This window comes from Pelophylax lessonae, assembly GCF_965119305.1.
Source record: "Pelophylax lessonae genome assembly, chromosome: 12".
Lineage (NCBI taxonomy): Eukaryota > Metazoa > Chordata > Amphibia > Anura > Ranidae > Pelophylax > Pelophylax lessonae.
Window position 1 is genome coordinate 56715041 of NC_138779.1, and position 21555 is coordinate 56736595.

The 21555-nt window shown below is 43.4% G+C and overlaps 1 protein-coding gene across 1 annotated transcript in view; it reads left to right on the forward strand.

Annotated features, from left to right (window-relative positions):
• SORL1 (sortilin related receptor 1) overlaps positions 1-21555 on the forward strand; it is a 161899-nt gene that overhangs the window by 124311 nt on the left and 16033 nt on the right. The window contains exons 30-44 of the mRNA XM_082273653.1: positions 1902-2036; positions 2829-2978; positions 4726-4872; positions 7189-7317; positions 7407-7533; positions 9044-9213; positions 9661-9773; positions 10669-10773; positions 11973-12045; positions 13707-13789; positions 13892-13988; positions 16626-16810; positions 19495-19614; positions 20472-20636; positions 20752-20926. Coding sequence (XP_082129779.1) covers positions 1902-2036; positions 2829-2978; positions 4726-4872; positions 7189-7317; positions 7407-7533; positions 9044-9213; positions 9661-9773; positions 10669-10773; positions 11973-12045; positions 13707-13789; positions 13892-13988; positions 16626-16810; positions 19495-19614; positions 20472-20636; positions 20752-20926 — 1974 coding nt within the window. The remainder of the gene's footprint in view (positions 1-1901; positions 2037-2828; positions 2979-4725; positions 4873-7188; positions 7318-7406; positions 7534-9043; positions 9214-9660; positions 9774-10668; positions 10774-11972; positions 12046-13706; positions 13790-13891; positions 13989-16625; positions 16811-19494; positions 19615-20471; positions 20637-20751; positions 20927-21555) is intronic.

Consider the following 21555-nt stretch of genomic DNA (forward strand, 5'->3'; position numbering starts at 1 on the left):
TTGCTATTGTTTAGCCTTTGGGAAGTTTGTTTTCTGCTGTTGCCACCCCTCATGTTTGACACTGCTTTGGGACGTCATGAAGATGAGGAGCTGTGTCCGTCAATGAACGAGAAAATGGGATTTTTGACTTACCGTAAAATCCCTTTCACAGATGTTCATTGACGATCACATCACCCACCCCTCTTTGGAGTTAGGTTTCTTTCTTCTGACACTGCTTGTTACAAAACTAAATACCTATAGGCGTGCTCAGGCTTTTCTCTGCATATTGTCCTACTCCTGTAGGGGGCAGCATAACCCTACAGTCATGAAGATGAGGAGCTATGTCTGTTAATGAACATCAAGGTAAGTCAAAAATCCTTTTATTTTGGCTAGAGCAAGGGAGGGTAATAACCCCTGTCAGATTTTTTTTTTCACCATCTGTGTCTCATTGTAGAGATATACCATCACTTCCTGTCCCATAGCCAAACGGGAAGTGAAAGGAAATCCCTACAAATTAAGGGTGTTCCTTGGGGACCCCCAGGTCACCTGAACTAGTGTCCCCATTGGAAGATTTTACCTCTCTTACTTTTCTGGGGCCAACCCAAAATGTGTGAATTCCGTTTTACTTTCACTTTCAATGCTAATGGTAAACAGGACAAATGGAGAGAGGGTGAGTCTCCTTAACAGGGGCACAGACAGCAATACAAATATAGCAGGTGTTCTAATCCCTCTCCACCCTATCCAAAACGAAAAAAAAAAAAAAAAAACTTTGCCTTTAGTTATACTTTAAGAAATGTAAAAAATTTTTATTTTTTTCGCAATTTTTTTTTTCTGCATACTGTCACTAGTGCAGTACAGCGTTGTCATATACCTGGTGTGTCGGTGATCGGGGACACTGGTGACAGTATGTAACCAAAAAAAATAAATAATTCACACTTTATTACATTTTTGTTTTTTTTTAATGATTATTTTTTTCAGCACACTGACTAGAGCGATAGTGTTACCATAGTAACACTGTACTACTCTGGGCAAGTGATCAGGATTGCTTATACCAGTGAATTTCACTGTTATAAGCAACCATTTTTACTGAATGAAATGGATTAATTTATTGTTTACTATTGTGGTTAGCTGCGATTGGTCACAGCTAATCACATGGTACAGATGGGTTGTGATGGACCCTGTTTGTACCATGTGATTACTGTGACAAATCACAGAGATCAACACAATAGTATACAATAGCATGAGTCAAGGCCATTCATTGTGTGCAATTGTCATGTGATCTGCTGTGACTGGTCACAGTGATCACATGGTACCGGCAAAGGCCGGTACACTGATCAGTCATCCGCTGTGTCTGGTGGACACAGCGGGTGACAGATTGCGCTGCAGCGCGGCCTGTGGTGCGTTTCGGGAGGACATCATATGACGTCCAGCCAAAACTACGAATGTGCCGCCCGGCTGTCATTTGACTATAGGCCCGGCTATATTTTCATATGAAGTTCACCCGAAACAATGAATGGTCCCGAGCGGCCATCATTTGACTATAGGCTGGGCGGGAACTGGTTAAAGAAGGTTACCCCAACATTTCATATTCCTGATATGTGTCTGTTATACCATGTACATGTGTTAAGTATCCTTTTCTCTTTGTACTGCTTCTTTTGCGTGATCCTGTCAGCCACCCTGTTTTCCTATTTCAAACTGACCATGCTAGGCATGAGTGCATTCTTCCCAGCATGCCTGTCCTGAAATGGCCAAGATTTTGCTGACACGCCTTTCGTCTTTCACGGTCCTGTGTTGCAGTGGAATGTGGTTAATATGAGAAAATATAATAATAATAATGTTGCACTTGTGTTGGGTTCTGCGATCTATAAACACTGCAGCCTCTCGTGTCTTATGGACATCCTGTTTTCCACTATCTACTCCAGAGAACCCTACAGATACCCCTGCCTGCGCCCGCCTCTACCAGTTCCAGTGTGAGAACAGGCACTGTATTCCTACACGATGGAAATGTGACGGGGAGAACGACTGCGGGGACTGGTCAGATGAAAAGGACTGTGGCGGTAAGTGTTCAGTGTCACCGCTTTGAGCCGGAACACCCAATGGTGGGTTTGAACACCCCACAGAGGGGTGGGAAATGTAGGTATAAGCTGCCATAGAGAATGCTCTTCTGAAGGTAGAGACTGCTCTTCTGTAGGCCTGAAGGCAGCTGGTGACTCATGCTATGACATACAGTGCATCCAGAAAGTATTCACAGTGCTTCACTTTTTCCACATTTTGTTACCTTATCCCAAAATTAATTAAATTCATTATTATTCTACAAACAATGACCCATAATGACAACGTAAAAGAAGTTTGTTTAAAATCTTTGAAAATTGATCAAAAAAAAAAAAAAAATCACATGTTTCTTATTATAAGTATTCACAGCCTTTGCCATTACACTCAAAATTGAGCTCAGGTGCATCCGGTTTCCGCTGATCTTCATGAGATGTTTCTACAACTTGATTGGAGTCCACCTGTGGTAAATTCAGTTGATTGGACATAATTTGGAAAGGCACAAACATGTCTATAAAAGGTCCCACAGTTAACGGTGCATGTCAGAGCACAAACCAAGCCATGAAGTCCAAGGAATTGTCCATAGACCTCCAAGACAGAATTGTATCAAGGCAAAGATCTAGGGAGGGGTACAGAAATATTTCTGCAGCATTGAAGGTCCCATTCAAGCTTTAACTTTACGCCGTGTTTACTCTTATTCTACCTACGATTTTTTTATCATGCAAAAGCACCACATTACATCCACATAGTATATTATAAGTATCTGTTTATCCTGATGTAGAAATGTTTGGTTTTTATAGAGAGTATTCCACAGACAACTGTGAGACCTTCCACGTGTCCCGCCAACCATTTCCGCTGCGACAATGGGGTCTGCATCATGAACACCTGGGTGTGTGATGGCTACAAGGATTGCATCCATGGATCTGATGAGGAGGGTTGCCCCACAACTGGTATAAAAATTTTCTGCTAAAGTAATGTAATCATAATATTAATGGATGTCTTTAATACAATCAAGCAAAAGCTTGATTGCGAAAGCAAAATTTTTAAATAACTTTTATTTTCTCCTTTCATTCTCTATAGTAGATCAAGTTAAATTCATAAACTCACACTGCTTGCATTTAAAAACATATTTAACCACTTCCGGATGACCCACCGCCGATTTATGTCGGTACTTTGACGTTAAATACCGGGGTTATGGCAGCAGATAGCTGCCATAACCCTGGTATTTTTTTAATCTGCGGGCGGTGCTCTTTCACCTAAGGGTGGTCCCAGTGGTGGATTCGCCGCGGGATCACCCTTACAGTGCGGCGGGAGAGGTGTGCCCCAAAACCGATCATTTACCTCGCTTACCAGGCCCGCCGGCAGCGGGGAAACCGGTCTTGTCCATGCTCCTCACAGGCAGGAAGTCGAGTGAGGGCAAGATGGTCCCCACTCGACTCTATGGTCTTGGAGGACCGCAGCAACGGATTTAATAAAACAATTTTTTTTCATCATGGAAAAATTACTTTTTTTTTTTCTTTTTTAGTGTAGATGTGAGGTCTTTTTGACCCGAGATCTCACAATAAAGAGGTCCTGTCATGCTTATTTCTATTACAAGGGATGTTTACATTCCTTGTAATAGGAATAAAAATGAGCATTTTTTTTTTTTTTTTAAAAACAACTGTGTAAAGATAAAATAAATAGGAAAAAAAAATAAGAGCGCCCTGTCCCCATTAGCTCGAACGCAGAAGCGAACGCATACGCAAGTCCCGCCCACATATGTAAACGGTGTTCAAACCACACGTGAGGTATCGCCGCAATAATTTGAGCCCTAGACCTTCTCTGTAACCCTAAGCTGGTAACCTGTAGAAATTTTTAAAATGTCGCCTATGGGGATTTTTAAGTACCAATGTTTGTCGCCATTCCACGAGTGTGCGCAATTTTGAAGCATGACATGTGGGGTATCTAATTACTCGGTGTAACATTACCTTTCAAATTATAGAAAAATATTGGGCTAACGTTACAGTTTTCTTATTTTTTAATGCGTTTGGAAGACCGCTGCGCAATTACGGTGTGATAAATATTGCAACAATCTCCATTTTATTCTCTAGGGTCTCTGCTAAAAAAAATATATAATGTTTGGGGGTTCTAAGTCGTTTTCTAGCAAAAAAATCTGATTTTAACTTGTAAACAACAAGTGTCAGAAATAGGCCCGGTCCTTAAGTGGTTAATTAAATATCGGTTAATGCAGAGCTGCACTAATTTGTGACTTTTATAGCGACCATCCGCTCAGGTTTAATTCTATGCCCCCCTTCTGCTTTTCTTCCCCTCCCATCCATTCCCGTTAAGGTATACAACCACCAACATTCTGACACCATGAAAAGAATTGCCCATCCAAGACTGGTTTCTGGTGTAAACTTCAGGGTGCAAACGTATTCTGGTGCAGTTTTTAAGCAGAGTACTGCAGAAATAGGTGCAGCCAGACTCCATCCAGTGTTTGCTATGCCCACATTTCAGCATGGTAATTCTCTAATAGACATGGCTTGAAACTTCATGGGAAGCTGCAGGAAAATTTAAATTTCAGGCATCACAAAAAAAATAGTTTGGGTTTGGCAGGGGTAGGTGCTTCTGTTGGTTCTAGAATTCTCCTTGTTGATATCTTAATAAAAATGTATATATAATATCAAGGCTGATGTATATCCTTGCTCCATCAAACAGTGAACTCCACAGTGCCCACCACCACATCCCATGGCCGCTGCAACCTCTTTCAGTTTGAGTGCCAGAAGTCAAAGTACTGTATACCCAAGTGGAAGCAGTGTGACGGTTTCAGAGATTGCCAAGATGGAACAGATGAGCTTCGCTGCCGTAAGTCATGGGTCTCCCGCCATTGCATGAACATTTGTAAGAGGTGGCCTCATTGCTATGTTTTTGAACAAAAGCAGAATATCAGTTGCTTATTTTTGTGAATTTATTGTAAGCCACACTGCTCGACCAATGTGCCTCTGTATAGTTCTGTACTACTCTTCTCTGTAAAGCCCCGTACACACGTACCGATGGTCGGCTTACAAATGTTCCTCTTTTCTCCCCGGGATGTCGGTGTCTGCTGAAAAGTGCAAAGACAGCACAAGGACAGCACAAGAATTTTGTCCGCCGACTGCAGAAGTGATGTCATGTAATGGTTAACTTTCCCTGTGTTTTCTATTTTCTGAGCATGCCCAGTCTTGCAAATCTGCGGTCTGTCGGCCGAATTGTGTACTGACAGGCGAACAATCGTCCGTTCTGGTGTCGGCATACAAATATTTTCATGTTTGCACGAAAGACTTTTGTCCGCGGATTGTGCGCAGACATCTGTCGGAGGCACCATACTAACACGCGTACAATCGGCAGATCCTTCGTCCACCGACGTTTGTATGCCGACGATCGGTACGTGTGTACGGGCCTTAAGAGAACCAAAACTTGGAAGTATATAGCAATGCTGAAGAAGCTGCTTTCCCCATTAAAAGCACATGATAAATTCCTGCTTAGCGGTGCTGCACAATAGCTGTGCCTTGCTGATCATCTTGTCTCACTGCAAGGGTCTCCATAGTTAAGGGTGTTTCCTGCAGCATTTAATGACCAGAAGCACCCACTAGACCATCCTTGCCTAAGGCTTTGGTTTAAGCAAATTTTTTTGTAATTTATGGCAATAATTACATAGGTACTTTCTCTTCTGTTCATTGAAGAACGCAGCCAGTTTTTTAGAATCTGACCACTGGATTATTAAGCCACCAGCAGAAATAGGATGCTAGGTACAGAAGCGAAAAGCAAGCCCCCCCCCCTTTGGGGCTGTCCCTGCTGGTGGCCAAACCCCCCATCCGCAAATCACAACTAGCCTAGGTCTTGGGAGTTAACACCTAGAATTTTTTTGCTGCTCATTTCCAGTTTTTTTTTTTTTTTGTTTTCGTCTATGGATTTCTGTCTTCCTTCTTCTGCAGATCCTGGTGACAGGTCCCCCAGCACAACCTCTAAGGGGAATCTATCTAGTTCCCTGCCTTGGCGGGAATCAGCTGCCACTACTCTGTCATAGTGGAGGGCCTGAGGGGTTTCCTTCCCTCAGTGGATACAACAGTCTAAACTGCACCTTTTTAATTAATGTGAAGTTTGAATGATAGGTCCACTTCAGACTGATCCATTCAGTAGCTCAGACTGTTGTTCCATAAGTCTAAAGAGGCCAACTGATGCTTTTGGGTGATAGGGGACAAAGAGTGGTGACTTGTGGGGCCTTAAACCTTTATACTGGGTATATAGGCGACAATTAATGGTCGACTATAAATTTGTTTTATATACAGGGAGGCAGAGAGGAGGTCATATGGGGCCAGCTCAGGTGCAGTCCGTCAAGATACAGAGAGGGAGAGAAAATGTCATAAGAAGCCAGTGTTGGGTCAAGATACAGGAAATCAGGAAATGCTATGGGCCTTGTGTGTGTGTTCATGGAACTGAGAAGAAGAGAGCATGTCATTGGGGTTCAATGTGTGTTTTTCAAGGTACAGGGAAGCAGAGAGGACATCATATTGAACTAGAGTGTGTATGTTGGGTCAAGGTACATGAAGGCATGGAGGGTGTTATATGGGGCCAGCATTGCATGTTGGGCAAAGGTGCAGAGAGGACATGACCTGGGGCTATCGTTTTAGGTCAAGGGACATGGAGGCAGAGAGAATATAATTTTGATTTATTTTGTATGCTGTCAAGGGACAGCGAGACAAAGAGGACACAAGCATTTAGTGTGCGTTTTGTTGGGACAAAGCACAGAGAGGACATCCTCTGGGGCCAGTGTGTGTGGTCAAAGGACAGGGAGGCAAAGAGGAAACCATTTGGGACCAGTGGGTGTTGTTGAGAGACAGGGAGGCAGAAAGGACATCCTCTGGGGATAGTGTATGGGGTCAAAGGACAGGGAGGCAGTGAGCGAGGACATCCTCTGGGAACAGTGTATGGGGTCAAAGGACAGGGAGGCAGCGAGCGAGGACATCCTCTGGGAATAGTGTGTGTGGTCAAAGGACAGGGAGGCACAGAGGACATAATCTGGAACCAGTGTGTGTTGTCAAGAGGCAGGGAGGGTGTCATCTGGAGGCTGAGTGTACAAAAAATGGGAAGGGAGAAAGTTGTGCCGCTACATTTTCCTATTTGCGTATTTCTTATTTGCAGCCACTCACAGACCTTCTACCTGCATGAATGGGACACTGTGTGAAGACGGCGAGGCCTGCATACCTCTGTCGGACCGATGTGACGGCTTCCTAGACTGTTCCGACAGCAGCGATGAGAATAACTGTACCGGTAGGCAGCTTTTCCTTTTCTCCTCTTTAGTTGCAGGCAATCGTGGATTGAAGAGACAAAATGGCTGACCTTGCATTTCTCCTGTATAGATGACAGCGTAGTATACAAGGTACAGAACCTACAGTGGACAGCTGATTTCTCTGGAAATATAACCCTGACCTGGGCTCGACCAAAGAAGATGCCTCTGGCATCCTGCGTTTATTCTGTCTTTTACAGGTAATACAGGCAAGAAAACTTTAGTTTAAATTAGCTTGTAAAGTCTAAATTAGACTAGCAAGGCTGGATGGTACTGGCCGGAGAATAGCTTGAGTGGTGATGGGGAGTATATAGAGTGGATTAAATGTACAGCACAGCATATAGGGTGAATAGGATGTTTAGCATAGTCAATAGAGTGAAGCAGTGTGGAGTATAGTAGAAATACTGTACAGAACCGTATGAAGACTACAGTTTTTTGGGGTATGCAAAACTGAGATGCAGAGTATAGAACCGGGTAGGCAACCTTAAAGAGGTGAATATCTACTTGAACATGGGGGAAGTCAAAGATCACTGGCACAGTGTCTCCTCCTTCTATCTGATTGCCTTACTACCGTATCACAATCGCGTGCATTGCACGGCAATCATGGAGTTTAAATCAAGTAACATATCCCTACCGCCACACCTGAACTTGTGAATGAGCCCTTTGTTGCATTCGGCAGCGGCTCCCTTAGGGCTCGTTCACACAAAGTTTGGGAAGTGGTAAAACCTACAATTAAGACACGGTTTTACCTCCCCTAATCCCTACCCCTTTACCTGCTGAAGCAGCAGCTAAAGGTGTACGCATGTCACAGCAGGAGTTAAACCCCCTGTTGCTTTTGGTGGGTGCTACTGCCTGCCAATCGCGAGCCATTCAAGTAAATGTGGCCACTCTGCAAGTGCCCTGCAACTGCATGCTTCTGCGGGGTCAAAGGGGTTAAAGCAGGTGGTGAGAAAGCAACACATAGCTGCCTGCTTTAACCCCTTGTTTGCAGTACTGCACAAGGTTGCAGAGCGGCAGCTTGAATAGGTCATGCCTGGCAGGTGCTACACCCACCAAACCTGCAGGATATAAGAAGTCTATGGCTAAGTGCAAGAAATCTGCAGGTACACTGCACTGCACCCTCTGTGTGGGTAAACCACAACGCATCAGTGTGAACGCCCTATACTATTGTGGCCAGTGTATTTGCTTCACACTGACCTTAAGATCTCTTCTTTCCTGCTACTGGCACCACTCTGGAGACCGCTAGCCGGGATGAGAGGTGGAGTGGGGGAGGAGTTATTGTTTATGCGGCTCTTGCTCCCTGCTACAGATCCAACTTTACAAGTAACCCTCTGCATTGCACTCTGATGCTTTGGGATGGTGGGGCAGCAAGCCCAGACCGTGCACTACCAGTCACATGGCTGCGATCTACTGGTAGCTGTCCCCTGGTATAGAAGATGTATCCTAGTATGCAAAGTGGAGATGTGTGGAGTATGAAGATTGTAATAGGAGGAGTGAGGGGATTTGTGTAAGGAAGCCTGCAAGATGTAAAAGAATGCATCAGAAGATTGTGTTCACCAGACAACCCCAGTAACTGAAAGTTCTGTTTGGACTGGACTGGCTTCTTAAGAGCTTTCTTTCTTACGCCCAGTTGGGATGTATTCTGAAAGTTAGCCAGCCATTGATCATTTTCCTCTGCTTTTTCAGTTCTCATGTATTTTGTCTGTGCAGGGTTATAGGGGAGAGCACATGGAAGACGGTAGAAACACACAGCAACAAGACAGCTTTTGTGTTAAAGATCCTGAAGCCAGACACCACCTATCAAGTCAAAGTACAGGTGCAGTGCCTGCGCAAAGTGCACAACAGCTACGACTTCATCACCCTGAGGACTCCTGAGGGGCGTAAGTACACACACTGACCAGCATACATGCTAGCATGATATTAACTAATAGAGATGGGCTCAGGCGTGTTCGGGATCCTAGTCTTAACCCACCTGCCCGATCCGGCAGGAAGCCGACACTTCACACGGCTAATCACAGACCAGGAAATGTCCCACTGCCTGTAAATTGCGGTGCGCAGTGTCGGCTTTCTGGCAGGATCGAGCATGTGGGTTGGGACTAGGACCTCCAACATGCCCGAGCCCATTTCTATTAATTAAGTATTGGCAGCCTCCTCCACATTGGCACATCGATGTCAGAGTGGAGCAGATAAAACAACTGTCAGCGAGAGGGTAATGGATTAAAAATGTATTCTACCCACTTATAGCTTAGGCTAAACTTTAGGTAAGACTTTTTTCTTTTTCAGCAGAATGTGATTTTTTTTTATTTATTTTTTTTTTTGTAATTCAGTCCCTGATGCACCTCAGCACCTCAACCTTGTGTTGAATAAAAATATTCCCTTCACCATCACTGCCTGCTGGTCTCCCCCTGCAAACACCCATGGACTCATCCGAGAGTATGTGGTAAGTACTTATATGAACAGAAGTATCTTTGAAGAGAAATAAAGTGGGGTGGGAGGGCATGATTGAGCTTGCACCTGAATACTATAAATTGTTTTATTGGATGCACTTTTGATGTCTGTGCAATAGTCTGCGATCACATAATTCTTTCACACCTGCCTTGTTAGTGTGCCTCTGATCACCCCCTGGCTTTTTGGGAGGTACCCCGGATTGTATGGGACTCAGGAGTGTCTTTGTCTAGCCCTTGGGATGTTACATCACACAGCTTGAAGAAGCGTGTGCGTTTCTATTAAGATTTTTTGAGCATAAACATTTTACACAAACCTTCCCCTCAGCTCATTTTTCCTTTTTTTTTTTTTTTTTTTTTTTTGTTGTGCTTTTTTGAGATTTTTTGCATTTTTTTTTTCATTCTTTTTCACATGCTTTCGCGCATTTTTGGGCACACTTCTGTTCGAAAGCTCCTCTCAAAAACGCATGTTTTTTTTTTTTTCTGTAGGAGCATATGCCTGTAGACTCCTGAAAAAGCCATAGTGTGCATGGACACTTTGGATAACATGGAGGGGAGTTTCCAGACAGAAAAAAGCCTGTAGGAGCTGCTTTTTTGAGATGCATTGTGCATGAGCCCTAAGAGAAAAAGCGTATACATTTTTTGTTTTTTTAATCTCCGTAAGGCTTTTGTCTTGCCATTGTAAGTTTTCCTGGGCCTCATTTTTTCCGGTATCTGCTATAAAAACCCATTGACCCACCGCAGCCATTTTTAGACCTGCACTGCTCATAGCTAAAATCTGCTCATGAGGAAGGTCAGACAATCGTATTTCAGACTTGTTTTCCTGCTATAGTATAAACCTGTTCACGTATCTTGGAGTGCGCTCAAGTGACAGCCTGTCCCTCTCTTTAGGTAGAGTACAGTGTGAACTCTGCCAAGGTTTGGACGTCCTACAGTACGCAGAGCCTATGCTATGATATCCAGTTCCAGGAGTCCAGCTCCGTCTACCTGATGAGGGTGAGCATTGATTTTACTTTAATGCAGTAGGGTGTATCAGTCTGCCTTTCTCCATACACAATAGAAAATAAAATGGTCATGGGACTTTACATGAAGCAAATCGCATTGATAGACATGATTACAACTTTTTTGCTTAGTACCCAATTTTATATATACAGCAATTAAACGTAATAAAAATCCAACCTTCAAAGAGATGATGAGCTGATCCACAATAAATTGGGAAATAAACAATGTCAATTTATAAATAATGCCAGTATTCATATACAGTAAAACCTTGGTTTACGAGTAACGCGGTTTACGAGTGTTTTGAAAGACTAAAGACTAACAAGTTTTTTTTTTTTTTTAATGTTGCCTTTTTTTTTAATGTTGCGAGCGCTTTCTTGATATACGAGCAACATATGAGCAGTAGTTTAATTGTAAAAAAAAATAATTACACTTACAATGTTAAGGAGTCTGGTGCAATTCCAAAGCCACTGCTGTAAAGTACACAGTGCTGCGGCCAGAGGTCCGGGAGTACTGGTGGCTCCCAGCGCTTACTGCAGAACTCGGAGACACTATCAGCTGGGTGGGCGGACCTAACGCGCGTTCAGAGCACCCGGAACTGACGTCAACAGTTCCTGAGTGTCTCCGAGTTATGCAGGAAGCGCTCCCTCCCAAATTTCCCCCTCTAGTATAAATACTCTTCCCCCACCAAATGAGTCACCCCCCCCCCCCCCCCAGCACAAATACAGACGACCCCCCCAACAAGATACCATCAAATAGCACAAATCTGCCTCTATTCCTACATCCAGTATAAATTCTCTTCCCATTCCAGCAAGCACAAAACCACACCAACCACTCACCCCACCCCCCCCCCCCCAAAAAAAATCCTTTTAAATAAAGATCCTCTAGCCTCCCCCCCCGCCCTTCCAATCCACCAACTCAAATACTTTGCCACCACCTCCCATTTCCCCTCTTCCTCCCAACACAAATCCACCACAATCCATCCTAGTACAAATCTGCCACTGGGGATCCCCTGATCTACATTATAACTGTGTGCCTGGGGCACATGTCTCTTCTGCCCCCAACCTGGGTATGTGCATTGTGCCAGGCCCTTACCTCTTACTGCAGGAGACCAAGAGCCTACCAGATTCTGCCTACAACAGAAATTTCACAGTGTTTTTGGCACAATGCTTAGTTTTCTTGTGCCTTGTTTATAGGTTGCTGCCATCACCAGCAGAGGAATGGGGGAATGGAGCGATACCAAGACTATCACCACTGACCCGAAAAAAGGTAATTTCTCAGATTTGCAGCACAGGGACTCTGTAGTGTATTTTCAGCAAGTGCATTACCCGGAATAGATTCTCAATGTGCTTGATATTTATGCTGCATGTTGGGCCCAAAGGATCTAAAGATCTAGTCTAGATGCTGTGTCTGTATGTCTGACCAGCTTATTTGTCACCCTTACCAAGTCTCTGCTGAAACAGAAAAGCCACTGTACCGCCCATGGATAATAAGTTTGTTGTTCATTCAGTTTTTTAAGGCCTCATGCACACTTTTCATTTGAATTTCTCCTCTGAGCACCTTTTACTCCTGGCGGGAGAAAGCAGCTTTAAAAAAAAAACGCACCTAAATCCGCATATTGCAAACCATTTAGATGCGTCAAGTGTTTGAACATTTATGGATCCCATTTGCCAGAATAGTAATTTATTCTCGCCACTGGAATGCATGAAAGCTCAAACACTAAATGTGTCTAGTGTTTAAGCGCATTTACGCATGTCAAGCGTTTTTTCTTCCCAAAAGCTGCTCTCCGGAATGCTCTCGGGCAGGAGTTCCCTAGCTGTGGGTCGGGACCCACTTGTGGGTCGCGAGCTGCGTTTGAGTGGGTCGCGCTGAGCCAGAAATTACTGAGCGGGCCCGCTTAAATTGTGCTGTGCGAGCCCACCCAAATTACAGAGAGCCAGAGCAGTCAAATCGCGATGGATTCAGGACCCCACCCAGGCTGTTTACGGAGGCTGGTCTGCATTTCCCGTGAGGAGGATACTTGCATCAGTGAGTACGTATGTGGACTGTTATGTAGGATATGTTCATGGGGTGCAGAGCCAGCTCCTCGGTCCCGCTGGCGGCAGCGGTGGTGGCTAGACTGCCAGCGGGATTCCCTCAGCTATAGCGTGCAGAGACAGCAGCCTCGGTGTCTTAGGAGGGCCAGGTGGCCCGGCGGTGTCAGGACTTCATGGCAGCTTCTGTGACCCCAGTAGAGGATCGGAAGGAGAAGAGCCAGGACACCAAAACCAGCATAGAGCTCCTCATCATGTATACTCTTGGTGAGGTTTTTTTTTTTTAATTAACCATATATATTCATGCGGAGTCAAGTCGTCTGCCAAGACATAAACAGGTAGGCTCCGGTCTGAATGTTGTTTCTTAACAACACATATTTATTTATATATTAAGTGTATTCAATAATAAATTGAAAAGTAGTAAATTTATATTTTTAATTTAACATCCCCCTCTTTAAAATATGCATTATTATTATTATATGCATTTATATAGCACCAACAAATTCTGTAGCGCTTTACAATATTCAATTACAAGCAAGTGGGTCCCGAAAAATGACTGTATTCAGAAGTGGGTCTCGGCCCAAAAAAGTTTGGGAAGCCCTACTCTAGGGACATTTTTATTTTTTTCATCCTGTAAACATCCCTTTTCTAATACACCTGTAAACTCCTGTGCGTGCATGTAGATACAGGCTAACATAGAGGTGTTTTTACAGGCTGAAAAAGTAAAACATCAAACACCTGGAAAAGAGACGTTTTGTAAGCCAGTGTGCATTAGCCTTAGGAAGTGCAATCTTCTCTAACCCCTGCATTACAGAACCATGGGGTTGTATGGAGGCTGCATTTTGGTTGGAGGCACCCATTCTAATTTGCCATATTTGAATCCACTGTTTCTCTTAGTTGTGCCACAGCCCACCATAAAGATCCAGAATGTCGGTGAAGACTCAGTGGAAATCACAGTGAAAGAAGACTCTGATATTCCGGTACGTTTGCAATGCCATACATTTCTCTTTTGAACAGGTCTGAACAAAATAGATACTAAGCTTTGTGAGGGATACATTTACTTTACACTGGCGGTTTTGCAGATAACGGGCTATACGGTGTCTTTATCATGGGAATTTGATAAACACGTGCGGGAGAAGAAGACTTTGGAGATTGCCGGACAGTCTGTGACCAAAAAAGGTAACAATGGCTTTTTATAGTGAACCCCCCCCCCCTTTCTTCTGCTAATGGAGAAGTGATCTCGCCATTAAATGCTGCAGCAGATCAAGGTTCATTGAATTTAGAATTAAAGTGTTACTAAACCCAGGACCCTGCTTTCACTATATCTGGTCTTCCACAGTACACATAATATGGAAATGCAATTATTTTAGTAATTGTAAACTGATAAATGCCTTTTCTTATCAGTAAGAGCAGTCATGTGACTTCTATCAGTGTCCAGCCAAGCACTGGTTAAAGCTTGTAGAAGGAGTTTTCTGACTGTGCTAAGAGACTGCAGGACCCCTGAACCTCTGCTGAACAGTGCTGATCACGTGCACCCTCCCAAGAAAAAAAAACTATAGCAATACACACCAAACTGAGCATGTGCAGCCTGACTCCATAGACTCTGTTATGAGGAAATTAGCAGTAGAGTCAGTAGAAGGAAGTGATAATCAGAGAAGACCAGATCCAACATCCTTTTTACACTGTGCAGAGAATTAACCCCTTAGGTTCCACAGTGAATATAACCAGCATGCTTTACTGCATATACACACTGATTTTACTGTTGTGGGTTTAGTAACACTTTAAGTCTTCATTCAGGTCCCCTCCTCTACCCTTGATTTGCTGACCTTTTATGCCAACTCTGGGATTGGTGATCTAAATCTGGATCATAAACTTTTGTGGCTGTATTTTGGACATGCACTAAAAAATGCAGGGAAATGTACAATAGCGCATTTCCCGTATACAAGGCCTTAAACTGAACCTGAGCTCAGCCTATGTAACAACAAGCTTACTTATTTGCGTCCTCTCCAGCAGCAAATAATCCCCTTTTTTTTTGCTCCCCTTCTAACCGCGACCCACATTGCGCTTGTGTGCTTTGTGTATGTCAGAATACCGCTTCCTTAAGTATTGAACATAGATATCAGATATTCTAGCGGCCCCCATACAAAACTATCAGAGAATAGCATGTATAAGATCTGGAACATTTATTGAACAAACTCACACCGAATATATACCCCATCAGGTTAGGTGCCTGATAACATTATCGTATGCAGATGAAATTATGTACAGAAATATAATTAACATATCTAAGGAACAACCAACACAAACAGTATTCTATTTTCCCACAAGCAACTAATAGATGACAGTGATTTATTTTAACTTGAGCTAATTAACTAGCAGACTTGCTGTCATCGAGTTTATGAAGTATAATGCACATTGTTATAGGTGTAAACACACCCCCACGGTAGGCAATAGGTGAGTTAATCAGCACAATCAACAATGTGTGAAAGACAGGTGGTTGAGCTGATGGCATTAGCATCTACCATGAGTCTGCCTATTGCCAATAGGGGACTGCTTCGCACATCAGCTAGGCCTTTAACATGGATCCTAGGCCTAGAGTACCAGAGTCTGTGTGTCTTGGGGAGATGTGGACTTGAATCCAAAGTAACATTACTCCAAGGGTCCCACCAGTGTAGACCCCACAAAGAGCAGTGTTCCCTCACAAGCCAGGGCCCATAGTCAGTAGGCAAAAGGCTAGCCTGCAGTCCCCTCCAAAAGTCCCTGTCCTGAGTGAGTTTCACACTCCCCAGCATATACTCCCCTTTTTTGTGCTCCCCTTCTGCTCTATATGGTGGCCAGGAGTGATAAAAGTTGCTCAAGTTTTGTGAGAGGAATGTTGTCCCATTCTTGCCTGATTATAGGATTCAAACTGCTCAACAGTCCTCGGTCTTTGTTGCATTTTTCATTTCCATTTTTTTTTTATACAGAGATTTCTCTGGATTCTAAGAATCTTTTGATATGTACAGTAGATGCTATATTTAAAGTATTTGCATTTTACATCAAAGAATATTATTCACAGATTCTTTGACAATTTTTCGATGCAGTGTTTCACAGATTGGTGAACCCCTTGCCCATCTTTACTTCTGAGACACTGACTCTTTAAGATGCCCTTTTTACATGCCAATTCTTCTAAGGTGATGAACCTCTTCTCACTTACGGAGAAATCACTCTTAATTTCTGTGGATTCTTCAATTATTTCCTTAATGTTTTCTAATACAACAGGTAAAGCAGTGCACCTGGATAGATGCAACCTCGGTAAAACCTTGGGAAGTGAAATTAGTGCTAAAGTTCTCAAACAGCAAACCAACTGCCATAATTTTATACTAATAAATACCATTGCAATCCTTTATACCCTCTGTGCTTTCAGCCCATGGTTTCCTGATAGGGCCCAAATACCTCCAATTCTGTTCTTGCTTTGTCCGTTTCTCTTGGTCTCGTCCTTCAAATAATTCCTGAAGAGTGCAGCAGCATCAATTACTGTATCACTGGTGGTAGGCTTAGGCTGGTCATAGACTGATCGAAAATTCCATGCTGACCTGGCCAAATTCCGATCAGTGTGTGGCAGCCCCTGCTCAATAGAAGTCAATCCCTTCTGTCAAAGGGACATGCTGGAAAACCTTTTATGATCAGCGGCTGCAACTGCCTTCCTCCATCTACCTTGTTTGTGGATAGAAGACTGGATCTAAAAAAAAAAAGTAGTATAACCAGCTTGATGTTTGCAATTTTTACCATGAGAGGAATAAGCTTGTAACCTCTGCTCACCTTTTATCCCTTTAGTGGGCAATCTAACGGCGCAGACAGAATACGAGATCTCAGCCTGGGCCAAGTCGGAGTTTGGAGAGAGCACTGTGGCCTTTGAGCATTTCAACACCACGGGCATCAGACTGCCAGCACCAAGCCTTAAGGCAAAAGCGACCAATCAGACAGCAGTGGAGTGCAGTTGGGTTGGCGTAAAGAATGTGGTATGCATTATTTTAATGTGCATTTCCATTTATTTATTGAAGTTAGATTCCAACTAACATTTTTCCATTTAGTTTTGTATAGACAATGTAAAAGTGTTGATAATTTTATTGCTGTCTGTCCTCGCTGGAGAGGTTTTCCCCCTTTCTTTATAGTCATTAGAGAAAATGATAGTTTGGCCAGCCTTCTGTGGTAACAATTGTTGGTGACTCAGGAGGTTTCTACCTGTAGAAGACTGCTGTGTACAGTCTCCTCTAACTTTCTACTGTGCTTTTTATCCCTGCCATTCTATGGTCTAGCTGACTTCTTTTCATGGTACTGGAATAGCTTTTTTCGCAGTTCTGTTTGTACTTAAAGCGGAGTTCCACCCTAAAATTATACTTACCTCCATAATCATGCCCGGGGTCACCTGAAAAACAGATGGATAATCGCAATTTTTTTTTTTTACTTACCTGGTTTAGAAGAAAAAATACTCACCTTACTTCCTCTTCCTCCCCTCGGCGGCCACGGCGATTCGTCACTTCCTGGCTTTGCAATGATTCCTGGGAGCTGAACATCATCGCTCCCAGGAATCAATGCGCCTGCACCGGCCCCGACGTCAGTTCTGTTGCAGGCGCCGTCATACCTTGCTAAACAGCTTCTGGGCATGCCCAGAAGCTGTGCAGGGATGACGCTGCGGCACCGGAAGTGACGTCGGGGCCGGTGCAGTGCATTGTAGGACAGAAGAAGATGGAAGAGGACGCAGGAGAGGACGCGCTGGCTTCAAGCTGCCCACACCTGAGATGGCAGCGCTGGACAATACATTTTCAAGGTAAGTATTTCTTCTTGCAGGTAAGTGCAACCCGGGACAGATCAGAGGCTATCCATTGTGGAATGCACTAGCCCTGACTGTCCTGGGGGTATTTTTATAAAAAAAAATGTTCCCAGGGTGGAACTCCGCTTTAAAGCAGCTGTTGATAAAAAATCAATAAAGGGACAACTTTTTAATAGCTTTTGAGGGGATAGTAGCTGCTTAACTCTGCCATGTAGCAATGCTCCCATTGTACTTTGCACCTGCTCCCCCTTCCTATATCACTGCTGCAGGTGTAATATACACCAGCGCTGGTGTTTCGTCTCTGTGGCATTGTATGCTTGGCCATTCAAGGTCACAGCATCATCAAAGTTTGCGTTTTTTGTTAATGGCTAAGTGTACATGTAAGTACAACACCAGCGCTGGTGTCATTATTGCAGTACTATGTCACAGGGGTTGGGGGGTACATCAGAAGCTGCAGCTCTGTGTTCATTAATAGTTTTTAGAACAAGCTTTAGAAGTACCTGGATTTGATCTGGTATCAGTTTTTTCTTTTTTTTTTTTTTTTTTTGCGCAATCCCTGTATAGCAGAGCTCAGACTGGGAGGGGGGGCACAGCACGAAGGGCCTATGCAGTTGTGCTGTAGTTCCCATGTGCTAACAAGAGGACATACTGAGAGGATGGGAAAGCAGAGTGATAGAGCACTAAGCTCATCAACATGCTGCTTCCCCTCTCACTGTCCAGGCTGTGGGAGGGACAAAACCTATAAGTGTAACTGAACTGCAGCAGAGAAAAATTGGGCCCCCTGCAATGCCATTTAAAGTTGTGCTGTGTGGCAGAGCTGTAAATTTCAGATCTGGATGGACAGAAATACAAATTATTGGTGGATACAACTGCTTCTTTATATGTATTCAATCTGTGTATTTAGCTGTTTACTTGTAGTTTGATAAAAAAAACTTAAAAAAACTCAAACATTTATACTCACCTAGGTGGATGCAGCATTGATCCGATGCTGCAGCTGTCCACCACTGGCTCTGCAGTGAGAACTGAGCAATCAAACACCTCTGATCGCTCAGTTCTCCCCTCCGCTCTGTGCAGAAAGTCGTGACTGTCAGTCTCTGGCTCTCTGCTCTGTCCCTCCAGTTCTCACTGGAGCACTGGGCTGTGGAGCTGGCAGCAGGGGCTGGCTCAAATGGCAGATCTGGTCCAGGCACCCCAACCCTGGGATGGCTGAGTGATGTCAACCGACAGCAGACTTTAGCCTGGTGTCAGCTGAAAACAGGTCATAGGACTGCAGAACGAACTGCACTCCTGTGACCTACAGGAGAAGTATAACCAAAATGGCAATACTTCTCCTTTAGTCACACCTGTGTAACTTTTCATGCGATTTGACAGTTTCAATTCACATGACAAGTTTCACCCTATTGTCCACATTGGAACCAGTCAATGTGGTGCGACTCCGGCAGAGTCAGACCAATTTTGAAAGTAGTTCCTGCACTACTTTTTGCAAGTTCAGGTGTGACTTGCATATACATGTATGCATGAAGTCACATAGATGTCTTCCAAGTTGCAATTGGAGTGGCACTGAAATGCTGCTTTGCAATTGCGCTACTTCAAGTGATCATGTCGCAATCAGTGTGACCGGGTATTAAGACATGCTGAAATGACCTACAATAAAATTAACTGTAAGACCACTTTAACATGGCCTAAAGCACCATAAAGTGTCCCTAAGTGTTTAATGTCTAATACATCAAGTCAAAGTCTTTGTGAGTCATAATATTCTGTCCCAGTCAAATCACACAATACATGTATAGGATTGGGAAGGGGGAGCACAGTGACTAATGAATTTTGTGGTCATGATTGTTATGTAACATTATGTATCTTCCCTGTGTGCAGACATATGGATTGTTCTATGCCACATCATTCCTCGAGCTGTACCGTAACCCTCAGAACATCACAACAACGCTACACAACGTCACAGTCATTGTGAACAGAGATGAGCAGTACCTATTCCTGGTAAGGGGTTTTGTGTCACCCAGAAAAGAACAGCTCATTAATAATCCGCCTCTGCAGATTGGAAAAGTTTTTTCCCTTAATGCAGAGAATGCATGGAGGTAAAAACCTTTTTATATTTCCAACCACTTTAACACAGGTATTAAAGTGGTATTAAACTCAGCATTTATTATTATTATTATTTTTTTTTTTTTAATTCGAACAGGTAGGTTGTGGCAGATGAGACCCTAATGGTCCCTTTTTGTCATAAATGCTTCCCCCTGCCTGTAAATGGTAATGTACATCGAGCCCCACCTACGGAGTTTAGAGGACATTTATGGCACTAGTTTTGTGCCCTGATGAAGTGTGCGGGAGTGACATCAAAGTGCCGAATGGAGCGAATCCAAGGGGGAACCAGGTCAAGATTCAAGCACCATAGCATTGACTGCATAGTACTGGAGGGTATCATTTGACAATTATACCCAAAATAATCATGAAGAAATAAAAACCCTAAGCCAAGTCTAAAATTCTCATCTAAATCTGTGGTCACATGGCACTAGTCCCTAGTCTTTATCATCCTTCATCAGGTGTCCACAGTGATGCCTGGGTGAAGTAGACAATTCTTATTGGCTGTCCAGCAGTTGGATGCTTAGTCTCTTGAAACCTGCACAGCACAATGACATTACAAATAGGGGACAATTCGATGTGGGCACAGACTGCAAAACATGATCTTCAGTCTTCACATCCAGAAGTGGTGCTGGTGAAGGACAGGGATAGCAGATTTATGTGGGAAAAAAAAACATTTTCAGAGGGCTTTTTTTTGTTTTCAATAGAATCTCTCCGTTCTCTCACCAGATTCCCATGCTTTTGTCATGTTTCAGGTCCGCGTTATGTTTCCTTATTCGGGCCCCCCATCCAACTACGTTGTGGTCAAAATGATTCCCGATAACCGCTTACCGCCTCGTGACCTGCATGCCGTTTTCACAGACAAAGCATTTGTTATAATGAAGTGGGAGTCCCCGTATGATTCTCCGGACAGTGAATTGGTGAGTCGGTATACCCATGCACTTATCTATTAAAGGCTTTTACTTGCATTGCATGCAGTGTAATCTCCTATAATCTGGCTTGCAAGATCTCATCACACAACTCTGTCTTTTGCAGTCCTATATTGTGTCTTTGAAGGATCTGATCTCAAAGACAGAAAGAAGCTACAAAGTGATTACTCAGAACAGCACGATAGAGTACAGGATCGGAAATCTGGAGCCAGGCGGCAAATACAATGTCATCGTCCAACTGCGAAATATGAGCAAAGAAGCCAGCATTAAAGTGAACACAGGTAAGTACAACTTCCAGATCATGTGAGACAGTACTGAGTTCAGGCAAACCAATGACATCCAGTTCATTTGGTGCACGAGTGAACACAAGTGAGGCTACAGCATCCAGGCCATATGACACAGCACTGAGTGCAGGTAAACCCATGACACCTAAGGCACATTATGCACAATAGAGCTGCACGATTCTGGCCAAAATGAGAATCACGATTTTTTAGCTTGGAATAAAGATCACGATTCTCTGTGTAACAAAAAAAAAAATTGGGATAACTTTACTGTTACGTTTTTTTTTCTTTTTATTCATTAAAGTCTATTAATTGCGTTTGAAAGACTGCTGCGCAAATACAGTGTGACATAAAATATTACAACAATCGCCATTTTTTTCTGTAGGGTCTCTGCTAAAAAAATATATAAAATGTTTGGGGGTTCTAAGTACTTTTCTAGCAAAAAAAAATGATTTTAACTTGCAAGCAACAAGTGTCAGAAAAAGGTCCAGTCTTTAAGAGGTTAAACTTCCTTTCTCCCTGGCAGAGGGAAGGAAAAGATACAATGTAATCATTTTTGTTTATAGTTACTGGGAGACTTAATGCTGATAGGCGTTTGCCAGGAGGCTTTTTTTTTTCCACAGCTGTTC